At 46.6% G+C, this 22,274-nt stretch overlaps 1 protein-coding gene and 1 long non-coding RNA gene across 2 annotated transcripts in view; both read left to right on the top strand.

Moving 5' to 3' along the window:
* LOC128408780 (zinc finger protein 236-like) overlaps window positions 1-22,274 on the top strand; it is a 117,788-nt gene that overhangs the window by 78,774 nt on the left and 16,740 nt on the right. The window contains exons 2-4 of the mRNA XM_053378801.1: window positions 13,240-13,989; window positions 14,926-15,049; window positions 16,701-17,974. Of these exons, the coding sequence (XP_053234776.1) occupies window positions 13,240-13,989; window positions 14,926-15,049; window positions 16,701-17,974 (2,148 nt within the window). The remainder of the gene's footprint in view (window positions 1-13,239; window positions 13,990-14,925; window positions 15,050-16,700; window positions 17,975-22,274) is intronic.
* LOC128409186 (uncharacterized) lies at window positions 4,146-9,349 on the top strand. Its single transcript, XR_008329194.1, has 3 exons — window positions 4,146-4,807; window positions 5,695-5,790; window positions 8,927-9,349. It is a non-coding gene; the product is annotated as an uncharacterized LOC128409186 (long non-coding RNA).

Below are 22,274 nucleotides of genomic sequence, written 5' to 3' on the forward strand. Positions count from 1 at the left end.
CCTCTCCATCCTGAAGAAGGCCAACCTGCAGAGGCACTACAGTACGAAGCACATTCAGTACGAGGAGTTCCAAGGGCAGCTGCGCCAGGAGAAGGTCAAGGCGCTGAAAACGGACCTGTTGGGTAACCTGTTGCCCCTCCAGATGATGTCAAATTGCAACTCACGTCGTCTTTAGCCGCTGGCCACGCTGGCTGGGGCTCATGGGAGCTGGAGTCCAAGGATCTAGGTCACAAATGCCGGGGACAATTCAAATCCCTCCTCAGTCGTGAAGCTGATTGGGTGACTTAAAGCTGGTCACCATCTTTATGCAAAACCTCCCTCGCAGGGTTGCTGTGTGCGTGAAAGCAATATATCTTGTGGTGGGCTTGATGAGGGGAGTGTGGAACAGAAATGTAATTCATAGGTAAGAAGACAGGAAATAGTTCTGAATCTGACTGAAAATAAAGGATTCTTTGTCTCCAAATTGCATATAGCAAGCACCTGTGTTGTTGAACTCTAGCTGAAGTCTCAGCATCTGGTTCTTCAGCACTCTGCACTCTCTCTCTGGAAACCTCCAGCTGTCAGGTGACAGGAACCAGCCAATGCCTCCCAGTTCAGAAACAGTCTGCCAAGAGCTGAGATTAGAAGTGGACTACCAGGGAAACTTAGGGGAGCATCAACATTTTTGTTTCCATGCTTATGAATGTTGATTTGAATCAGTTTGCCAGATGTGTTCAAAATAGTAGGGAAAATTTATGGTTGACACCACCTTGGGATAGTTTTGACAGGAATTTGGGGAACTGGGAATATTTTTAGCTCCATCAGGGTCGATGGATAAGCAAATAGCTGGAGAGGATTAAGGGGTGGGGGTGGGAATCAGGCCTTGTTTCTCGTGTGACAGATAACAGATTCCACAGTTATCTGGAATCCATTTGACAGATAACAGATTCCACAGTTATCTTCCACAGGTATCTGTTTGCTGCCTCCCAAAATGATGCTTAAGCCTCCCCCCCCCAAAAAAAAAAACAACTCAAACATGGCAGCTGGTCTTGTCAAACGGGCCAATATAAGGTTCATTTGGCAAGTTTGTTGTTGTTTAGTTATTTAGTCGTGTCCAACTCTTTGTGACCCCATGGACCAGAGCATGCCAGGCACTCCTCTCTTCCACTGCCTCCCGCAGCTTGGTCAAACTCATGCTGGTAGCGACTTCCGGGTTAGCGCCATCGCCTGATGGCGGATTCCCTCCGAGCTCCGGAGGGAATCGGCTTAGTAGGGGTCGGGTCCTGCCGCGGCGGCGACGCGGGGACCCTCAGAAACCACAGGCACTGGAGCCTGTGGACCTGGTGACTCGGCGGGCACCATTTGCACCCCCCCGACCCGCGAAGGAGCCTTTTTAAAGGCTCCGGAACGGGGGACGGAGAGCGGTGCGGTGCTGAGAGTCGACTGCTTCCCCTACTGAGTGAAGCTGCATGCCATGGACGGAGAGCGCTGACTTCTTTCTCTGAACATTTGGACTAAAAGTAACAACCCGTGAGTAACACGGAAATTGGACTTAAAAAGGGAAAATTTTTCTTGGGAATTAGGCACGACCGGGGAAGGCGCAAAGAGGAAGTCCGCCTACCCGCCTTGTAAACATCTTAAAGCAAGGATTTTATAACTAAGGTTGAGAGAACACCTTTCTCTTTTGTGGATAAAAGTAATTAACTCCACGTTTTGGCAATATAGGTGATTGTGCTGGAGGATAAGAGCTAATATTGAGAGCGGAATTGTCACCCCTCCCCCAGGACCCGGGAGCGATCGGTGAGAGAGCCTGCTGAAGAGATATAGAAGACTTTGACAGCTGTCAAACTAGCTGTCAAAGTTGGGGGAAAAGGAGAACTTTGTTTCTGTTGTCTTTGCTGGTTATATTTGTTACAATTTGGTAATAAATTGTTAAAAATAAAGAAGAAAAGGCTAATTTGACTTTTGGGTTGGAACTGGAAGACACTAAGAAACCAGAACCCCTCTAGAGGGGGTTCAGGGACATTACAAGAATGGCTGTAAGTGGAAAAATACTGGCTGAACTGGAGAGGACTTTTTTTCTCTTGGGAAAGTTACAAGAACAAAGTGATGTTTTGGCTACAAATGTTACAATATTGAATGAAACAGTAAATAAAACTACTGAGCCTGGAACGGACTTGACTCAAGTCTTTGCAGTTGAACAAAAAGTTTTTGCAGCTGAACTAAAAATCTCTGCAGCTGAACAAGAAAAGAAATCTGAGAAATTTGAGAATGTGAGGAAAGAGATATATGATGACTTGAAGGAAAAGGAAGGAGGAGCTATAATGCCACAGATGATTAAGGAGAGCCAGAGGCCGGTTAAGATGGATACAAAGGAAAATAAGAACAGGATGATGAAAATTTGGTTTGAATGGAGAATGGAGAGATCTCCTTATGTGGAGATCTGAAGACCTATGGATTACAAACCTGGCTAAAGTGGAAACTGGAGCTTTTGGGACATTTGGACTTAAGAGAGCAAGAAACAAGATTTCGGCTCCACTTTTAAATATGGAGGTCTGGCTGGAAGAAACATGGGCCTTATTGGGACAGAGCTTCTTCGAGATTTGGTGTCCAATACAAAGGACTATACAAAGAACTGGCAGAGAGGAATTGAGAGAGAATTAAGAGCCTCGGACGTGAGGTCGCCAGGCTGATAGCAGATAGACTGATGGACATTTGTTGGGGTTCGAAACCGGGAAAGGGGGGGTGGGGCTTTGGGAATCCAAAGGGTGTACAATTATACTCTGTTTCCTTTTATTTTGTTTTGCTACTAATATAAAAATGGGGAATTCGTGGAAGGGAATTGGGGTCAACCTTAGAAAAAGATTTTTAAGAATAAGTACTGATGTATAAAGACTGAGGTTTATAAGTTAAAATTGGTTAACTAAAATGAATTAAATATAGTAAGGTAAAATTTGGGGACAAGAACTTGCTGAGCTAAAAATTGGAATACAAGAAGGGGAGGTGTGGGGAAGTCAAGGAAATTTGTTATTGAAAGTAAGGAATGTAAATTTTATGTGTTTTTAACTGTTTTTTTGTTTTTTCTTTATTTTTTGAAAACTTCAATAAATATCTATAAAAAAAACACACAAACTCATGCTGGTAGCTTTGAGAACACTGTCCAACCATCTAGTCCTCTGTTGTCCCCTTCTCCTTGGGCCCTCCATCTTTCCCAACATCAGGGTCTTTTCCAGGGAGTCTTCTCTTCTCATGAGGTGGCCAAAGTATTGGAGCCTCAGCTTCACGATCTGTCCTTCCACTGAGCACTCAGAGCTGATTTCCTTCAGAATGGAGAGGTTTGATCTTCTTGCAGTCCATGGGACTCTCAAGAGTCTCCTCCAGCACCATAATTCAAAAGCATCAATTCTTTGGTGATCAGCCTTCTTTATGGTCCAGCTCTCACTTCCATACATCACTACTGGGAAAACCATAGCTTTGACTATACGGACCTTTGTTGGCAAGGTGATGTCTCTGCTTTTTAAGATGCTGTCTAGGTTTGTCATTGCTTTTCTCCCAAGAAGCAGGCATCTTTTAATTTCGTGGCTGCTGTCACCATCTGCAGTGATTATGGAGCCTAAGAAAGTAAAATCTCTCACTGCCTCCATTTCTTCCCCTTCTATTTGCCAGGAGGTGATGGGACCAGTGGCCATGATCTTCATTTTTTTGATAATGAGCTTCAGACCAAATTTTGCGCTCTCCTCTTTCACCCTCATTAAGAGGTTCTTTAATTCCTCCTCACTTTCTGCCATCAAGGTTGTGGCATCTGCATAACTGAAGTTGTTATTTCTTCCGGCAATCTTAATTCTGGCTTGTTATTCATCCACTCCAGCCTTTCGCATGTTGAATTCCGCATATAAATTAAATAAGCAGGGGGACAATATACAGCCTTGCTGTACTCCTTTCCCAATTTTGAACCAATCAGTTGTTCTATATCCAGTTCTAAGTGTAGCTTCTTGTCCCACATAGAGATTTCTCATGTTATGGAAATTTTTTTGGGGGGGGGGGGAGCGAGCACATCTTTAAAGTTGTTAAATGTTACAAATATCATGCCTAGAATCATAGAGTTGGAATAGACCACAAGGGTCCAACCCCCTGCCAAGCAGGAAACACCATCAGAGCAATGTATCCTTTCAACTTGACAGCTCAGGGAAGTTACCTAGCTTTAAAAATAATATAAAATCAACTCCTTTTCCAGTTTCCTCCATTCCAAAGCTACGGGTATTTTCCTCTTGAAAAAGGACTCCAGGAAGTGTCCAGGGGTGACAATTGCTGAGCTGGGCCAAGGAAAGCCTAATCCCATCACCAAACTTGCCAAGGGGCCAGAAATGCAAAGGAAGTTCTATTGTACTTTGGGTGATGGGCCTTCAGAGGTGTTTGCCTATGCTAATCTTATACCTGAGTCTTGCCCTGACATGTCTACTTATGCTAATCTTGTACCAAGGGCTTGTCTGGACATGTTTGCCAAGGTTAAACTAGTGTAACCCCTGTCTACCCCTCCCCTTTTGTGACATGTCAGTGATGTAACAATGATATAGCAATGATGCTCTACAAACTGCATTCTGGGATATGGTGGGGAAGTTTTAAAAGTCTTTGTCACCCCATCCTCGGGGTTCAAAATTCCTCTTTGAACCTGTTGCGCAATAAACTTTGGTCTACAGCTATTTGCTCCAGTTGATGGCTGGACTCCTTCCTTTATTTCGCAAGGGACCCGCGGGCTCTGCCCAACGAGCTGGTTTGACTGAACAGCCCCACACCTAGATTTTTCCATAACACTCAGGAGACAGATGAGGTGATCAGGCACTCCCATTTCTTTAAGAACTGGCCATAGTTTGCTGTGGTTGACACAGTCAAATGCTTTTACGTAGTCAATGAAGCAGAAGTAGATGTTTTTCATTAACTCTCTAGCTTTCTCCATAATCCAGCATGTTTGCAATTTGGTCTCTGGTTCCTCTGCCCCTTCGAAATCCAGCTTTCACTTCTGGGAGTTCTCAGTGCACATACTGCTTAAGCCTGTCTTGTAGAATTTTAAGCATAACCTTGCTAGCGTGTGAAATGAGCGCAATTGTGCGGTAGTTGGAACATTCTTTGGCACTGCCCTTCTTTGGGATTGGGATGTAGACTGACCTCCTCTAATCCTCTGGCCACTGCTGAGTTTTCCAAAGTTGCTGGCATATTGAGTGTAGCACCTTAACAGCATCATCTTTTAAAATTTTGGTTCTCAAGGAAGAGGCAGCCCAGGAATTCAAGACAGGAATTCACCTTGAATCTTGCTAACAAAATCCTTTCATAGCTTTTTGTGAGGGTGTGGCTGCTAATCTTAAAGCCAGGATGAGCACTAAGAATTGGGCATCATTTCCTCTGTTATTAAAAATAAAATAAAATACTTGTTCTGCTTCTAAAGAAACATTCTTTAGAATACATTAGAATACATTCTTATTCTTTTTTCATAAAAAAAATCAAACAGCTGTGCAAAGGTGCTCCTGTGCAATGCAATGTCAGAATAACAAAATAATGAAACATCTCACAAGAGCCTTGTTTTTTAAATATATAGCTAAAAAAACCTTAAAACTCCTACAACACTTTCCAAATACAAATCTAAAAGCAGGGACTAGGAGGCAACTTGATATTCAAGGCTTCACCCCACCCCCAAACTCTGAGCTTTTGGTTTCTCATTAGACACTCATCTGTGGTCGCCTGGAGCATTTGAGGGGAAAGAGAGAGAACATTGGGGCATACGAAACAGACATAGAAAAAGAAAGTGACAACCTGTTTGTAAGTGTCATTGTTACTTGGAAGGGAACAAGTGTTATAAATTTAATGTAAATATAATGCTGTGCTTGAATGCATTGTAATAAAAATACTATAAAGGGAAGTTTCTCTTAGACTTAGGCAAGAGGTTCCACTCTGACAAAAGCCTCAGAGGAGGCTGGATCTTTCCTCATAACTCATCGCTGGAGGCATAAGCTGCAGAGCTCTCACGGAAGGAAGCTTAAACTTGAGAAGCCAGTTTGTTCTTGCTGGAGATGGCTAGGAGAAGCAGCAGCAGCAGTTGCAAATAAGTCATGCAATGTTGAAGAAGCTTAGGATCTCCCTCTGGGACCAGAGAGAGGAAAGCCTACTGAATTACCGTATTTTTCCCTCTATTACACGCAGATTTTTTCTCCTAAAAAGTAAGGGAAAATGTCTGTGCGTGTTATTGAGCGAATGTGTGGTCCCTGGAGCTGACAAGCGCGAGTGAAGGCATAAATCAGGCAAATATCAAATCGTCCGGAGAAGGGAGGAAAGGAGGAAGTTGCTGCTTTCCTGCATTCTGCCTCAGGGTCTTACTGCCCACCCGCTTCTGTTTCCTTACTGTGTTTGCTCAAACGGAACAAAGAGCAGAGAAAACCCCTCCCCTCCAGGCAATTCCTTTCCGTGCGTCTGGGACTCGAAGGCAACATGCAGGTTGGGGGGGGGGAGAGAGAGAGCTGGCTGGCTTGTGGGGGGGGGGACTTTTGCCTTCCTTTCCTCCCTCCGGTAAAACCCCTCTCCTGCATTCTTAGCCAGCTGCTTCTCTGCACACCCCTCTCCTTGTCGCTTCTATGTTTTTCCTTCCCTCCCTACTTAAAACGTGGTTCCAATCACGGATCCACATGGATCCTCAGGATCTTTGCATTGAGTCACCCCAAATTCACCATCAGATCACATAGCAATGATCTGATGCAAAAACAGGGCTGCAGTGGTGCAAAAACATGGTTACAAAGCACGGATCCACATGGATCCTCAGGATCTTTGCATTGGGTCACCCCAAATTCACCATCAGATCACATAGCATGTCCATGGCTACAGCCTGCACCAAAAAAATCACGCACCCACTGTTGCCTGGGGCTGCAATGGTGCAAAAACGTGGTTACAAAGCATGGATCCACATGGATCCTCAGGATCTTTGCATTGAGTCACCCCAAATTCACCATCAGATCACATAGCAATGATCTGATGCAAAAACAGGGCTGCAGTGGTGCAAAAACATGGTTACAAAGCACGGATCCACATGGATCCTCAGGATCTTTGCATTGGGTCACCCCAAATTCACCATCAGATCACATAGCATGTCCATGGCTACAGCCTGCACCAAAAAAATCACGCACCCACTGTTGCCTGGGGCTGCAATGGTGCAAAAACGTGGTTACAAAGCATGGATCCACATGGATCCTCAGGATCTTTGCATTGGGCTACCCCAAACTCACCGTCAAATCACATGTCTGTGGCCGCAGCATGAAGCACAAAAATGATACATCCACTGTTTCATTCAGAATTTTTTTTTCTTGTTTTCCTCCTCTAAAAACTATGTGCGTGTTATGGTCAGGTGCGTGTTATCGAGCGAAAAATACGGTACATAAAGGACTGATCATTGTTTGCAATGTACTTCTTTATCATGCTTAACTGTTTAAGACTGTTCTGCAGTAAAGCTTATTTTTGTGATGGAGAGAATTCATTTCCACACAAGGTCCAGATCAGGAATTCCACGGAACAACTTTAACAACAAGTACTTGAAGGGACGCAGGTGGCGCTGTGGGTTAAACCACAGAGCCGAGGGCTTGCCAATCAGAAGGTCGTGGTTCAAATCCCTGCGACGGGGTGAGCTCCCATTGCTTGGTCCCTGCTCCTGCCAACCTCGGCCAGTAAAGCGAGATGAGCGCCGCAACCCCAGAGTTGTCCGCAACTGGACCTAATGGTCAGGGGTCCCTTTACTTTTACCTTTACTTGAAGGACCAAACCGCTATGTAGCCATGCTCTTTTCCATCCCTGTCCAAGAATTACAACAATCTCTTCCTCAAAATGGTTCAGCCTCCGCCACCTTTACTGCAGTCAACTGAAGGCAACCAACTATGCCCTGGGGGCCCTGATCTTTCTCACTGCCAATGAAAACTAATAAATGAATAGGAAGAGAAGCTACCCATGTCACACTGACACAAACACCTTGCATATGAACTTTGTAAAATAATGAAAGTGTACTACCCCTCCCCCCCGCTCGCTCTCCCCACCTCTCAATTCCCCAGCCTTACACTGTATACAACATTAAAGTCTGTCTGTCTCTGAATTTTTATGCTATCCAAAGTAACAGAGTAGCGTATAGTTAGGAAGCCAAATAGCTATTCTAGGTGATAGTTCCTTTTTACAGACTATACAGCGGCCAGACTCTTGCTATTCAAAAGAACTTTACTTTCATAATCATATAACTGAGAAGAATAGAAGAGGAGTCTGTAACCTGAAGTGTATGTAACCCGAGGTACCACTGTACAATCTTCTGCTTATTCAAACACGGGCACGTTCTCCCTTGAATTCTCTTACAGTTTGTTATGAAACATTTTTCTTTCACATCAGCAGTATTGTCTCTGTTTCTGCACAGGTTTCTGCTTATTAACATTTAGTGGCCGCCAGGACCACATAACACCGGTCCTGAGAGATCTGCATTGGCGAGCACACTTCAAAGTGTTGATGCTGACCTTTAAAGCCTTAAATGGCCTCGGTCCTGTATACCTAAAGGAGCGTCTCCACCCCCATCGTTGAGCCCGGATACTGAGATCCAGAGGCGAGGGCCTTCTGGTGGTTCCCTCATTGCGAGAAATGAGGTTACAGGGAACCAGACAGGGGGCCTTCTCTGTAGTGGCGCCCACCCTGTGAAACACCCTCCCTTCAGATGTGAAGGAAATAAGCAGCTATCCTATGTTAAAAAGACATCTGAAGTTTCTAATGTTTAATGCTGCTATGTTTTTGACACTTGATTGGGAGCTCCCCAGAGTGGCTGGGGAAACTCAGCCGGATGGGCAGGGTATAAATAATAAATTATTATTATTATATAGTGATCTTCCTCTTGTTTCACTTCAGACAGATCACACTGACACACTACAGTCACAGTTGCTTCAAGATAATTCAGTGGGGCCTCTTCTCAGTTCATTCTCTTCTGGATCAGTGCCTTAATCCTTTGTAGATTCTGTATTTCACAGAATAGTCATTGAGGTGTCCCCAGATGTTGGTGTCCAGTTCCCATCAGCTTCAGCCAGCAGGGCAGACAGTCAAGGATGATAGAAACTCTAATCTGGACCTCACCACCTGGACTCTGCTGCCCTATATCCTTCCCATTGAAACAAATGTGAAAATAAATTTTGGACGCTATAGATTTATCCTGGTCTGGAGCATGCAATGTCTTTTGTTTTGCAGCTGTGTGAGTTGTGCTCATATTGTATTGTGGTGGCCATTGGCTATAAACAATAAAATTTATAGATACGGTAGATTGAACTGCAAAAATAAGTAATAAAATAATAAAACGATTTTATTTTTTTGGTCCTCACTCCCAAATGGTGTGTGTGTTTTTGCTTATATTGGGGTTGGGGTGGGGGGTGGAGAAGTATGAAGGCCAAAATCGCTCCCCTCCTCTGCTAAATGGATGCAGGAGACCAGAGGCAGTGAATGAAAAAGCAGGGAAAGACAAACCCTCCAAGTGCCACTGTTTAGAATTAGAGAATGCAGTTATCCAACCCCCGGCCCTCTGAAGGCAATCCAGTATAGGAAAGTTTTTTAATGTTTTATTATGTTTTTTATATATGTTGGAAACTGCCCAGAGTGGCTGGGGCAACGTAATAAGATGTGCGGTATATAAATAGGAAAATTATATTTATGGAATGGGATGTTCCTATTTTCATCAGAGAAATGTTGGAGGGTTTGGAAAGGTCGGTTGCTGGAGCTAAGTGATTGCATGATCCCAACCAGCAGAGCTGGGAACTGGACTGCCTCCTCCAGCTACCCATTCGGGCTGCAGGCATAGCTGTCAACCTTCCCTTTTTTTGCGAGAAATTCCCTTATTCCAGTGCCATTTCCCACTGCTATCCCGGATTGTTAGATATCCTGTAGACTGTCCCCGGGACACGCGAGGCTGCTGATCCCTTATTTTCAAATCTGAAAGTTGACAGCTATGGCTGTAGGGTGGCATCGTCCCAGCTTTCTGAAAATATTTGCTGATAAGGAAACCAGTGACTGCACATCGGATCACTAGGAGACTTATTTGTGCAACATTCTGGATATCCGAGAAGATGCCAGGTATATTCCAATGATACAATAAATTTTGAGGGACAGCGCAAGGGGGCGCATCCAGCCTTGCAGCCTCCCAGGGCCCAACCCAAAGCCAGCGAGCTCCGATGCTCAGAGAGGCAGGAAACGGGGCCAGCCAGGGGGACTCGAGAGCGGCTGCACTTTCCTGTCCCCCGCCGAGGAGAGCGGAGGAGCAGCGGGCAGCGGCCTGGCGAGTTTCCCCGGAGAGGATCCGGATTCCGGTGCAGGGACGGAGCGAGGAGTCCGAGGTGCAGGAGGCGGGAGGGGGCAGGAGGGGGAGGAGAGCACGTGCGCCTGGCAGGATCGGGCCCGGAGTCCAGCCAGAGGCTGCAGGGCGCCCCCCAACCGGGCAGGAAGGGGAAGGGGCGCAGCTCAGGGGCAGGGCATCTGCAGGAGGGCACAGGGGCAAACATCTCTGGCTCAGGCTGGCACGGACCCTGCCGGAGACCCTGGGGAGCTGCTCCCTTCAGTCCTGAGCTCAAGGGGCAGAATGAGGGGTCCAAGGCAGCTGCTGCTTCGCGGTGGAGGCTGCATATAGTCGCTCATTCATCAGTGGCGTATCTGGGGCTTTTGCCGCCCCTCTCCCTGTCCCTCACCAGGTAGCCCCGTCCTCTTCCACGGTCTTCCCTCTCTCCTGCTTCTGCCTCCCTGCGGGGGCTGCAAGGGCGATGAGTGGGTTCCGGGGGCGGCAGCACAGGCAGAAGCTCACGCTCTCCCACCGGCGGAGAGGGAAGGCGAGGCAGGGGGGAAAGTGCAGCAGAGAGGTGCCCCTCTCACTCTGCAGCCCCTGAAACCCTTTGCAGGCCACTACTCCTCCCCCCCCCCTTCCTCTGCCAGTGCCATTGATAAACCTATCGCCCTCCTTCATGAATTGGTCAGATCGCCTTCTAAAGCTCTCTTTGCCACCACCATCGTCGCATCTTGTGGCAATGATGTCCATCCGATTCATTTAGCAAGGAAATGGTTTATTTTGCCTGCCCCAAATCAAGGTACACTGTGCCTTTATTAGTCAGGGCTAATAAAACAGCTGATAGATCCATTCCCTGGAGAACGCATCTGAACTTTCCCCCAAGCTATCAAAGCTAGTGTGTCTGCGTGTAGATAAGTGAGAGAGCCTTAAGCCTGTTTCGTTAAAGGTTTTATATTCCTCCTTCCCCAGTAATACAGCTGAGTTTTCAGATGAAGGCTGAGGGTTGAAGTGGGTGCCAGTTTTGAGAATGCAGAGGAAAGGAGGATTCTTAAGAAGTGTGGCATATGGAAATGAATTAATGATAACAAAAACATTGAAGACAGTATTGTTAAAGACTGAGGAAGGCGAAATTGAAATTAGCTATTCATTTTCAGATTATTACTCATTTCTATACTGTTTCATATTTTTCAGAAAAATATCTCAAAGCAATTAAAGGAAAATCTCACTGCAGTTTGTGTCCATAGGATGTTGAGAACATTAACTCTGCAGATCCAGGAGTTCTCTCCTCTTGATAGTCCCAGATTTGATTGTTCTTTCTGATAGAGCAGGAGGAAGGAAACGTTTATGGGCTTAAAGCTGCATTGATTCTGGAGGCCACATTCCAGTGAGCTTTGTGGCCAATGTATGCACATGCATGCACACACATAAAATAGATGCAGACCATAAAGTCACATGCACACACGTCAGAGGTGCTGCCCACACTCACCAGACATGCCATCTAGCATACATACAAGTCTTGCAAACAAAATCAGCATGTTTAGACCTTCCAACCCCAGTTCCGGGGTGGGGAAAAATAAGAGCACAAGAAGACCCTGCTGAATTAGCAATGAGTTCTAAGAAAAAAGACCCTTCTGATTGTTCTTTAGAAATCCTCTTTAAAGAGCAGCCAGAGGGATCATTTATCTCCAGATCAGGGCTTCTATCCCATTTCAGCACTGTGCTGATTCCTGCTGAGATTGGAGTTTAAAGGATCTCTCTAAGGGCTCTTGTAGGGACGCGGGTGGTGCTGTGGTCAAAACCACAGAGCCTAGAGCTTACTGATCAGATGGTTGGCAGTTTGAATCCCCGCGACGGGGTGAGCTCCCATTGCTCATTCCCTGCTCCTGCCAACCTAGCAGTTTGAAAGCATGTCAAAGTAGATAAATAGGTACTGCTCCAGAGGGAAGGTAAATGGCGTTTCTGTGTGCTGCTGTGGTTCTCCAGAAGTGGCTTAGTCATGCTGGCCACATGACCATAAAGCGAGATGAGCGCCGCAACTCCAGAGTCATCCACAACTGGACCCTTTACCTTTACCTTTAAGGGCTCTTTAGGCATCTCTCTCCCTCCAGAACAGAGAGGTTCATCACATGATGAGACCAAGAGATGGAAACCACAGGGACTAGCAGGCCACATGAAGTGGGTTGTTTGATTTTGTTGGTCAATATTCCTTCTCTGTTTCTTAGGCTGTACAGACACCATACATTTAAAGCACGTGGCTTCCCCCAGAAAATCATTGGAACTATAGTTTATTGCTACAGTTGTCAGCACCCTTAAGAACTTGGGTTTCTTGGGTGAAGTCATATACTTTAAATGTTAGGTGGGTCTATCACAGCCTTAACCCTATAGAAAGATCTGTTGTTTCTTTTCCAACATGCTAGAAGTTGCAGCCAGGATCAGCATTCCCTGTCCACTGAACATGCTCAGTCCTCTCACTGGGTTGTTTTTGGATTTCCCTCCCACTGCCTTGGTTCCCCCACCCCCAAATATTATTTGTACTTCCATAAACCTTGGGGTTTCCCCAGGTCTGGATAACTTCCTCTTGTGCATGGGTGGGTGGTTTGGGTGACATTGTCATTCACAGCCTCAACATAAGAATTAGGAGTAATAATATATTTCAAAAACTGACTACAGTGGAACCTCGGGTTGCAGACATAATCATCTGCAACCCGAAGTTTCCTCAGGCCGAGGCACTGCGTCTGCGCATGCGCGCTGTGTGGTTTAGCGCTTCTGCGTATGCGCGAGCGTCGAAACCAGGAAGTAACCCAAAGGTAAGCAGAAGGTTACGTTGCCCGAAGGCAATGTAACCCGAGGCACCACTGTAATGGTTAAAAAATATGCTTTTGTTTTTATTCTTGAGTCTTATTCTATACTGTTACTTTACTTGGTGTTGATTTCTTTTCCAGCAGGGCAGCGTACAAATGGAAGAGAAGGGGCCGAGGAGACCCATTCAAAGGGCGAGACTGGAATCCAAAGGGAAAAAATCTGCTGCGGACCAACTTGGGACCGTCAGGGATCTTCTGCCTCAGGAAGATTTACGTCAAATTAAGCAGGAGGCTGAGGAGGGGCAGCCGCAGCAGCACTGGGATGCCCAGTGGCAGGATTTCCTGAAGACGATGCAGCCCCCTCATTCACGGTGGGAAACCCCACAGGCTCCCAGTCCTCCCCACTCTGGGGATGGTGTCCTCCCGGCCTCCTTCAGGGGAGCTGCAGATGCCAGTCGGTGGCCCAGTGGGAGAGCAGGGGGGACAGACCAGACCCTGCCAGACCTGAGTGGGGAGGCACACGAGGAAGGAGGGGAGCAGATTTCCTCTGTGAAAGTGAAGGAGGAGATCCTGGACGAGGAGGAAGAAGACGCCAACATGAGGTTGGAGATGGAGCGGCAGAGCTTCCGGCGGTTCTGCTACCAGGAGGCCGAGGGGCCCCGAGAGGCCTGGCTTCGGCTCCAGGAACTTTGCTCCCGGTGGCTGAAGCCAGAGAGGCGCACCAAGGAAGAGATCGTGGAGCTGCTGGTCCTGGAGCAGTTCCTGGCCATCCTGCCTGCGGAAATGCAGAGCTGGGTCAAGGGATGCAGGCCAGAGACCTGCGCCCAGGCGGCGGCCCTCGCTGAGGACTTCCTGCTGCAGCTGCAAGACACCGAGGGGCTTCCGGGAAAGGTAAGTGCCCCCCTCTCACCTGGGTCTCCAGCATCTCATGGTCACAGGTCCAGTGCCTCTAGACATGGAGGTTCTGTTTAGCTATAGCAGGCACATCCAAAGCCCGTTTTATGAGCCTAATCCGGCCCGTCGGTCAGTTTAATCTGGCCCCCACAGGCAGTTCCTTCTCTGGGTTCTAAGAAAAGTTCAGCAAATTTGGGGTAAGATCCGGAAAAAAGCTCAACAACTCATGCATGTTCACTTCATCAAATCTGGCCACCTTTGGAAAAAGATTGGGCACCCCTGAGCTATAGTGACAAAGATTCATTGACAGGCCCATCCTCCTCACTGCATTTCTCTCTAATCCTTAAAAAAAGGCTTATTAGAGCAAACATCTGGAGGCATCAAAGCATCTTCAGGGGACTTTGGTTTTCATCAGCATATCAGCTGTGGCAAAGGAGGTTTCCTTCCTATCACCACCGTCTTTCTGATCTAAATTTCTCCCCCACCCTGTCCATAATGCTGTTGCTCCCTAGGTAGGGGCGGCGGGGGGGGGAATCTAGATTTTTCTTGTGGTTTCAACGCTCCCATCTGCAGTGTAAGATTGTTGCAATGTTTGTTGAGATGATGCCCATGTTCAGGACAGGTGATTGTACCTTGGCTTATTAAACATGGAAAGGAGTAAGCCATTTATTTATACAAGATCAGTGGGACTCTCTTCCTGGTAGGTGTGTATAGGATTGTGGTCTAAAGTGCTATTCAGATGCTGTTTATCGAAATACAGCAGCGTCTCCGCTAATCTGCCTTCCAATGTGTTGTGGGGGTTATTGGGTTGTTTTTATTTTGAATGTATTTTTTTGTTTTTATATATATATATATTGTAATTTTATCCTGGGACCTGCAGTATACAAATTTTAAATAAATAAATCTGGATTTGCACTCGTGTTTCTGCTCCAGGTGTCTTGGCCTGCAGAAGATATTGCTAATTCCCCAAAGTCCGAACAAGATCTGTTTGACACAGCAAACATTCATCTCTCTGCAGAGGCTGAGGAGGAGAGTGAAGAGGAGGCCAGCTTTCTGGGTAAGGGATAGGGGTCTGGATCCTCTGGTCGTTTTGCAATTTCTGTGGCGAAATTATCAGGCTGCTTTTGACAGTGAAAGCTCTGAAAAAGCCACTTCCCAATCTAGTGTCTTCGAGGGATTTTGAGCTGCAACTCCCATCATCTGCGGCCAGCATTACCTGAAGGGATCAATTTGGGAGAATGCTATTGTGGGGGGAAAGCCCAACTTTCACCCTCCTTTTCTCAGACCCAGATGTGATATGCAATGTCTCTTCGCATTTATTTACCGTGCATGTTTTTTTTTTTTGTTGTTTTTTTGTTAATGCAAATAACATTTTCAAGGGGTGGGTTGTTGTCAGCTCTCCTGCAGCTGCCGTTTGCATTGGGAGGAAAGCCTTGAGTGGCACCCGGGTCTCTGCCCTTTAGATCTCTCATTCCATTTTTAGAGCTTGATACAACATGGAGCAAGTGGCTGCTCTGGTTGACTAGGATAGGCCGAGCATCATCTAGAAAAGTGAGAGTTTTTCTAGCTTCAGTTGCAAACAGAAAGGCCTTAGATGCCCTTTGCCACGTTCCTTTTTAAAATTGATGTATTTTATTTAATTCATTTGGTTTATTAAATTTCCTTCTAGAAGAATATAGCGTTATTAGTAGTAGCAGCAACACAGGAAGCTGTATTTTATCAAAGTCCATTGAACTCAATATTGTCTACTGTACGCTGACTGGTACCAAACCTTCAGGCTTTCTGTCAGCCCTACCTGGTGAGGTCAAGGAATTAGCTGTTATTGTTTCTTTGACCCTGCCGTCCCTCTTGCGAGAGGCCAGGATGGCAAACAAAGCAAAGTTAAAACAACAATGCGAAATAAAATACATATAAAATTCAATATGCCAGTGAGTCGTAGATTATACAAATAGTACTACCTTCTTTGGAAGCCACAATACAGTTGTCCCATCGACAAAATAACAAAGTGACAGTCTATTAAAGTTTTCTTCTCCATAAACTTTACTGCCATCAACTAATTCATAAGCACAGTTTATGTAAATATGTGTTACATGCTTGCATGGAGAAAGAGGAAGGAGAAGTATTAAATTAAATCGCATGTTGTTAGGCTTAGTTACAGAAAGGAAACAAGGAAGGGCCATAGCTTAGTGGTAGAGCAGTTGTCTGGCATGCAGAAGGCTCCCAATTCCCAGCATCTCCAACTGAGGCTGAGAATGTCCCCGGTCCGGATAATTGTTTACAATGTTCTTTTAAGTAACTTGTACACTTCCCCTATTCTTTTATTCTTTATTCTATTTGTTATCTTCTTGATCTCTGATCTTCCCAGTCATTTTAGCCATTTCAGCATAGTTCATCTCTGTCAGCCATTCTTCCTTTGTAGGTAGTTTATCTTCCTTCCATCTTTGAGCAAGTAGCATTTGCGCAGCTGTCGTAGTGTAAATAAAACAGTCTCTTCCGCTCCTTTGGTATTTCTGGACCTAAAATTTGTAGTAAAAAGGCTTGTGTTTTTTTCACAAATATTCTGACTCATTATAAGGAAGCTTCCTGTGTTCCTAAATGAGTGTGGCAGGATAAAATAGCGTTGATAATTGATCCAATTTGCAGCTTTGGGGGTTTTTCCTCCAGTGTGGAGTAGAGGTGAGTTTTTGATTCTCTCTTTGTTCTGGCAGGCAGCGACCAAGCGTATGAGAATGGGGGCGAGTCTTTCCCCTTTGAAAGGCACCCACAAGTGGGCATCAGCGGAGTGTCCTTGGCAAGACTCAACGGGAAATTTTTCCAGGTTTGTGGGTTGGGAGAGATGCCAAGGGATCAACAGAGTCAAGGAAGCCACCGGGAGAACTCGGCAGAGGTCCAAGCTTTTATTTGTGATGAGAGCAACAGAGGAGGCACCTTCCCCGAGGGAAGCCAGAAGGCGAAGAGGAAAAGGACAGGCCCTGACTGGGGCAGCGTTTTGCGCCGGAGCTTCGATTTCCCTCGGAATCAGAAGATGCAGAAGCTATACACGTGCACCTACTGCGGGAAGATCTCCAACAACAGCGCGCACATGATTATCCACGAGAGGACCCACACCGGGGAGAAGCCGTACAAGTGCTCAGAGTGCGGCAAGTGCTTCAGCACCAACTGCAACCTTATGAAGCACACGAGGGTCCACACGGGCGAGAAGCCGTACAAATGCTCGGACTGCGGGCGAAGCTTCAGCGACAAGGCCTCCCTTATCGTACACGAGAGAACCCACACGGGAGAGAAGCCTTACGAGTGTCCGATGTGCGGGAAAAGCTTCACCTCCAGCTCCAACCTCATCACTCACAAAAGGGTCCACACGGGGGAGAAGCCGTATAAGTGCTCCGAGTGCGGACAGAGCTTTGTCCACAGGCCCCAGCTCGTCATCCACATCCGGACGCACACGGGAGAGAAGCCGTACGAGTGCCTGGAGTGCGGCAAGAGCTTCAATCAGAAAGCAGACCTCATTATACACGGGCGAACCCACACCGGGGAGAAGCCGTACGAGTGTGCGGAGTGTGGGAAAAGCTTCATCTCGAGCTCTTACCTCCGGAAACACGAAAGGCTTCACACGGGGAAGAAAACCCAAGCTGGGGAAGAAACCCACAAGTGCAGCTACTGCAGGAAGAGCTTCATCAGCCGGTCCAAGCTTCTCATCCACGAGAGAACGCACACGGGAGAGAAACCCTTTGAGTGCGCCGAGTGTGGGAAAAGCTTCAGCACGAGCTCCAACCTCGTCAATCACAAGAGGGTGCACACGGGAGAGAAGCCCTATCAGTGCATGGATTGTGGGCAGAAGTTCAGCACGAACTCCAACCTTGTCAACCACAGGAGGGTTCACACAGGCGAGAAGCCCTACGAGTGCTCAGATTGCGGGCAGAGCTTCGGCCACAAAGCATCCCTTAGACGACACAAGAGAATCCACTCGAGAGAGACCACCTCCTGAGTGCTTGCATTGCGGACAAAGGTTGAGACCTGCTCTTCTCACAGGCCCGTAGGAAGCTGCCTTATACCAAGTCAGAGACCATGGGCTTGTCTACCTTAGGAAGGGCACCTGCCTCGCTCGCAGGTGGTCCTTGGTTCAATCCCCGGTGTTGCCAGGTAGGGCTCTGACTGTCTTGTCTGAAACCTTTGAGAACTACTGCCAGGTCACTGAGCTAAATGAACCAGTGGTCTGACTTGGTATAAGGCAACTTCCTATTTCTAGCTCAGAACTGGGTGCTTCCAGATGGATGTTTATGGTGGGATAAGTGCTCCTCACCTTATGCCAGCCCATATCCCTGCCCAACCCCCCATTAATCCAGATTTACCCTTTTCAGGAACTTAAAGACCAAGCTGTTGTCAGTGACCCGTTTGCGATGGCTCTGAACCTGTAATATTAACACCCATCCTTGAATCACCCGTTTTTCACACTGGCTAGCAGTGGCTCTTCAGGAATTCAGGCACCTTCCTGGCCCTGCCTGGAGATGTCAGGTATTGATCCTGGAACCTGCATGCAAAGCAGTTGCTCTACCTCTGACCTTCCCTGCTAGAACAGGTGTAGACTGCAAATCTTGCAGGGTCAGATTTTGAGCTGGAACACCAGGGACTGACGATGGTGCTTTAAATGTAAATGCTGGAAGAATTCATACTGGGGATCTCTTTTAACGGTTGAAGCAAATAAAGAAAATTACTGACCTTTCTCATCACTTAGACTCTAGGCCGGGGTGGGGAACCTCAGGCCAAACATGAACCTTCAGGTTTCACTGCCTGTCAATAATAATAATAATAATAATAATAATAATAATAATAATAATAATTTATTATTTACACCCTGCCCATCTGGCTGGGTTTCCCCAGCCACTCTGGGCGGCTTCCAACTGAATATTAAAAACAACACAGCATCAGACATTAAAAACTTCCCTAAACAGGGCCGCCTTCAGTTGTCTTTTAAAAGTAAAATAGTTGTTTATTGCCTTGACATCTGCTGGGAGGGCGTTCCACAGGGCAGGCGCCGCTACTGAGAAGGCCCTCTGCCTGGTTCCCTGTAATCTCACTTCTTGTAGCGAGGGAATCGCCAGAAGGCCCTCGGTGTTGGAACTCAGTGTCCAGGCAGAACGATGGGGGTGGAGACACTCCTTCTGGTATACAGGACCGAGGCTGTTTAGGGCTTTAAAGGTCAGCACCAACACTTTGAATTGTGCTCAGAAACGTACTGGGAACCAGTGAAGATCTTTCAGGATCGGTGTTATGTGGTCCCGGCGGCCACTCTCAATCACCAGTCTAGCTGCCACGTTCTGGATTAATTGCAGTTTCCGAGTCACCTTCAAAGGTAGCCCCACGTAGAGTGCATTGCAGTAGTCCAAGCGGGAGATAAATAGAGCATGCACCACTCTGGCGAGACAGTCTGTGGGCTGGTAAACAGCTGCCCTGGATACAGAATTGACCTTTGCCTCCATGGACAACTGTGAGTCCAAAATGACTCCCAGGCTGTGCACCTGGTCCTTCAGGGGCACAGTTACCCCATTCAGGATCAGGGAGTCCTCCCTTCCAGCCCACCCCCTGTCTTCCAAGAACAGCACTTCTGTCTTGTCATTATTCAGCCTCAATCCATTAGCCGCCATCCATCCTCCAACCGTCTCCAGACACTCACACAGGACCTTCACTGCCTTCACTGGTTCTGATTTAAAAGAGAGGTAGAACTTTCCCCTGGCCACTCCCCTCACTGGCCCCTGACCTTTCACCAGAAGCATCCAGATCTCACAGGCAGAACACGAAGATGTAAGAAGTAGCCTTATTATCTAGCCTGGTGTTATGCATTCTGACAGGCATGGGCTCTCCAAGCTTTAGGATGGAGAGTGGGCCTTCCACATCACCTGCTGGAGATGAGCCTTACGTGGGCAAATTGTGCCCTGCAACTGAGCTATGGTGCCTTTTGAAAAGGTCCCGCATTGGGTTCCTGGAATCTCCCATTAAAAAAATATATTTGAGAGCACTGTAATTCTGGGACAATGGAACCAATGGCCTGACCCGGTCAGTATATGTTGGCTTCACATTTCCCCCATGGAAAAGGGGGAGGGGGCATGAAGATGGTGCAGACAGGGCCTCTCCTGACCTGTGAGCATCTCCGTCACATGTTGTTTAGCAGGTGTTGGTGGCCATCCGTCATGGATGCTTTGCATTGCAGGCAGTGGGACGAGAAGACCTTTGAGACCCAATTCTGCAATTCTGTGTGCCCCCTGTTCCTCCTCACTTGTGAACGGAGCCCTTTCTAAGTAGGGTCGGGAAAGACTCTGTGCCTGAAACTATGGAGAGCTGCTCCCAGTCAGTGCAGACGATTGGGGGGGCAGTTGTAGCTTAGTTTGCATGCAGAAGGTTCCCACACCCCCATGAAGGACTGGGAGAGACCACTGTTTGAAACCCTGGGGAACCGCTACCAGTCAGTGCAGACTATTCTGAGCAACATGAACCAGTTGGTCTGGCGTGGTATAAGGTCACTTCTAATGTTCCTAACTGAACTGGCTCTACATAACTACTAGCTAATGTTATTAGGGCGTACAAACAGCAAAGGCTGTTGAAGATGACACTTAATTGCCCCTCTGTGGGACATCTTTCTTCCCTGGGTTAGGGAAACAACTCTAGCATTTAAAGAATTCACCAATAGTTAAGTGAGGTGATCATCTACTGAGGACATAGTGTAGTATTCCTAACCTATGACTTATAATTAATTTGATTTAAATAACAACAGTAATAATAATTACTACATGAGGCTTGTCTGTGTTTTCTCTTTCTGTTTGTTTAAATAAACTTCGTTGATTTTGTAAAGCTGTTTATGTTTTGTTTATTGTTACAGTCCTATTGTTTTGGTGGGAAATTAATTGGGGATAAGTTAAGCGAAGAGGTTTATGTGAAATTGTTTTTGTTGTTTTTTTATAAAACAGCAAAACGGGGGTAAAATCCATGGTTTGGTGTTCAGGGCTTCGACCCCACCTCTTATATGTACACAATTTCTTAGGTAAAATACTGAATTCTTTTTCTTTCTTTTTTGGTAAATTTATTTATTTGAGTTTTTCAAAACAATCAACATGCAGCACTTTATGAAGCTGGAAAGTGAGTGGCTCCTGTACAGAAATGCCACTGCCATTAGACATTTGACAGTGGAACAGAGTCTCTCAGGAGGTGAAGGACTCTCCTTCAACTGAGGTTTTGTCTGGTTTGGGGGGGGGAGGGGACAGGGACAGGGAGAGACAGCCCTACAGTTGTTGTTGTTGTTTAGTCGTTTAGTCGTGTCCGACTCTTCGTGACCCCATGGACCAGAGCACGCCAGGCACTTCTGTCCTCCACTGCCTCCCGCAGTTTGATCAAACTCATGCTGGTAGCTTCAAGAACACCATCCAACCATCTCATCCTCTGTCGTCCCCTTCTCCTTGTGCCCTCCATCTTTCCCAACATCAGGGTCTTTTCCAGGGAGTCTTCTCTTCTCATGAGGTGGCCAAAGTATTGGCGTCTCAGCTTCACGATCTGTCCTTCCAGTGAGCACTCAGGGCTGATTTCCTTAAGAATGGATACGTTTGATCTTCTTGCAGTCCATGGGACTCTCAAGAGTCTCCTCCAGCACCATAATTCAAAAGCATCAATTCTTCGGCGATCAGCCTTCTTTATGGTCCAGCTCTCACTTCCATACATCACTACTGGGAAAACCATAGCTTTTACTATACGGACCTTTGTTGGCAAGGTGATGTCTCTGCTTTTTAAGATGTTGTCTAGGTTTGCCATCGCCTTTCTCCCAAGGAGCAGGTGTCTTTTAATTTCGTGACTGCTGTCACCATCTGCAGTGATCATGGAGCCCAAGAAAGTAAAATCTCTTACTGCCTCCATTTCTTCCCCTTCTATTTGCCAGGAGGTGATGGGACCAGTGGCCATGATCTTCGTTTTTTTGATGTTGAGCTTCAGACCATATTTTGCGCTCTCCTCTTTCACCCTCAATAAAAGGTTCTTTAATTCCTCCTCACTTTCTGCCATCAAGGTTGTGTCATCTGCATATCTGAGGTTATTGATATTTCTTCCGGCTATCTTAATTCCGGCTTCGGATTCATCCAGCCTAGCCTTTCGCATGATGAATTCTGCATATAAGTTAAATAAGCAGGGAGACAATATACAGCCTTGTCGTACTCCTTTCCCAATTTTGAACCAATCAGTTGTTCCATATCCAGTTCTAACTGTACTTCTTGTCCCACATAGAGATTTCTTAGGAGACAGATGAG

Source organism: Podarcis raffonei, chromosome 2 (genome assembly GCF_027172205.1).
Source record: "Podarcis raffonei isolate rPodRaf1 chromosome 2, rPodRaf1.pri, whole genome shotgun sequence".
Lineage (NCBI taxonomy): Eukaryota > Metazoa > Chordata > Lepidosauria > Squamata > Lacertidae > Podarcis > Podarcis raffonei.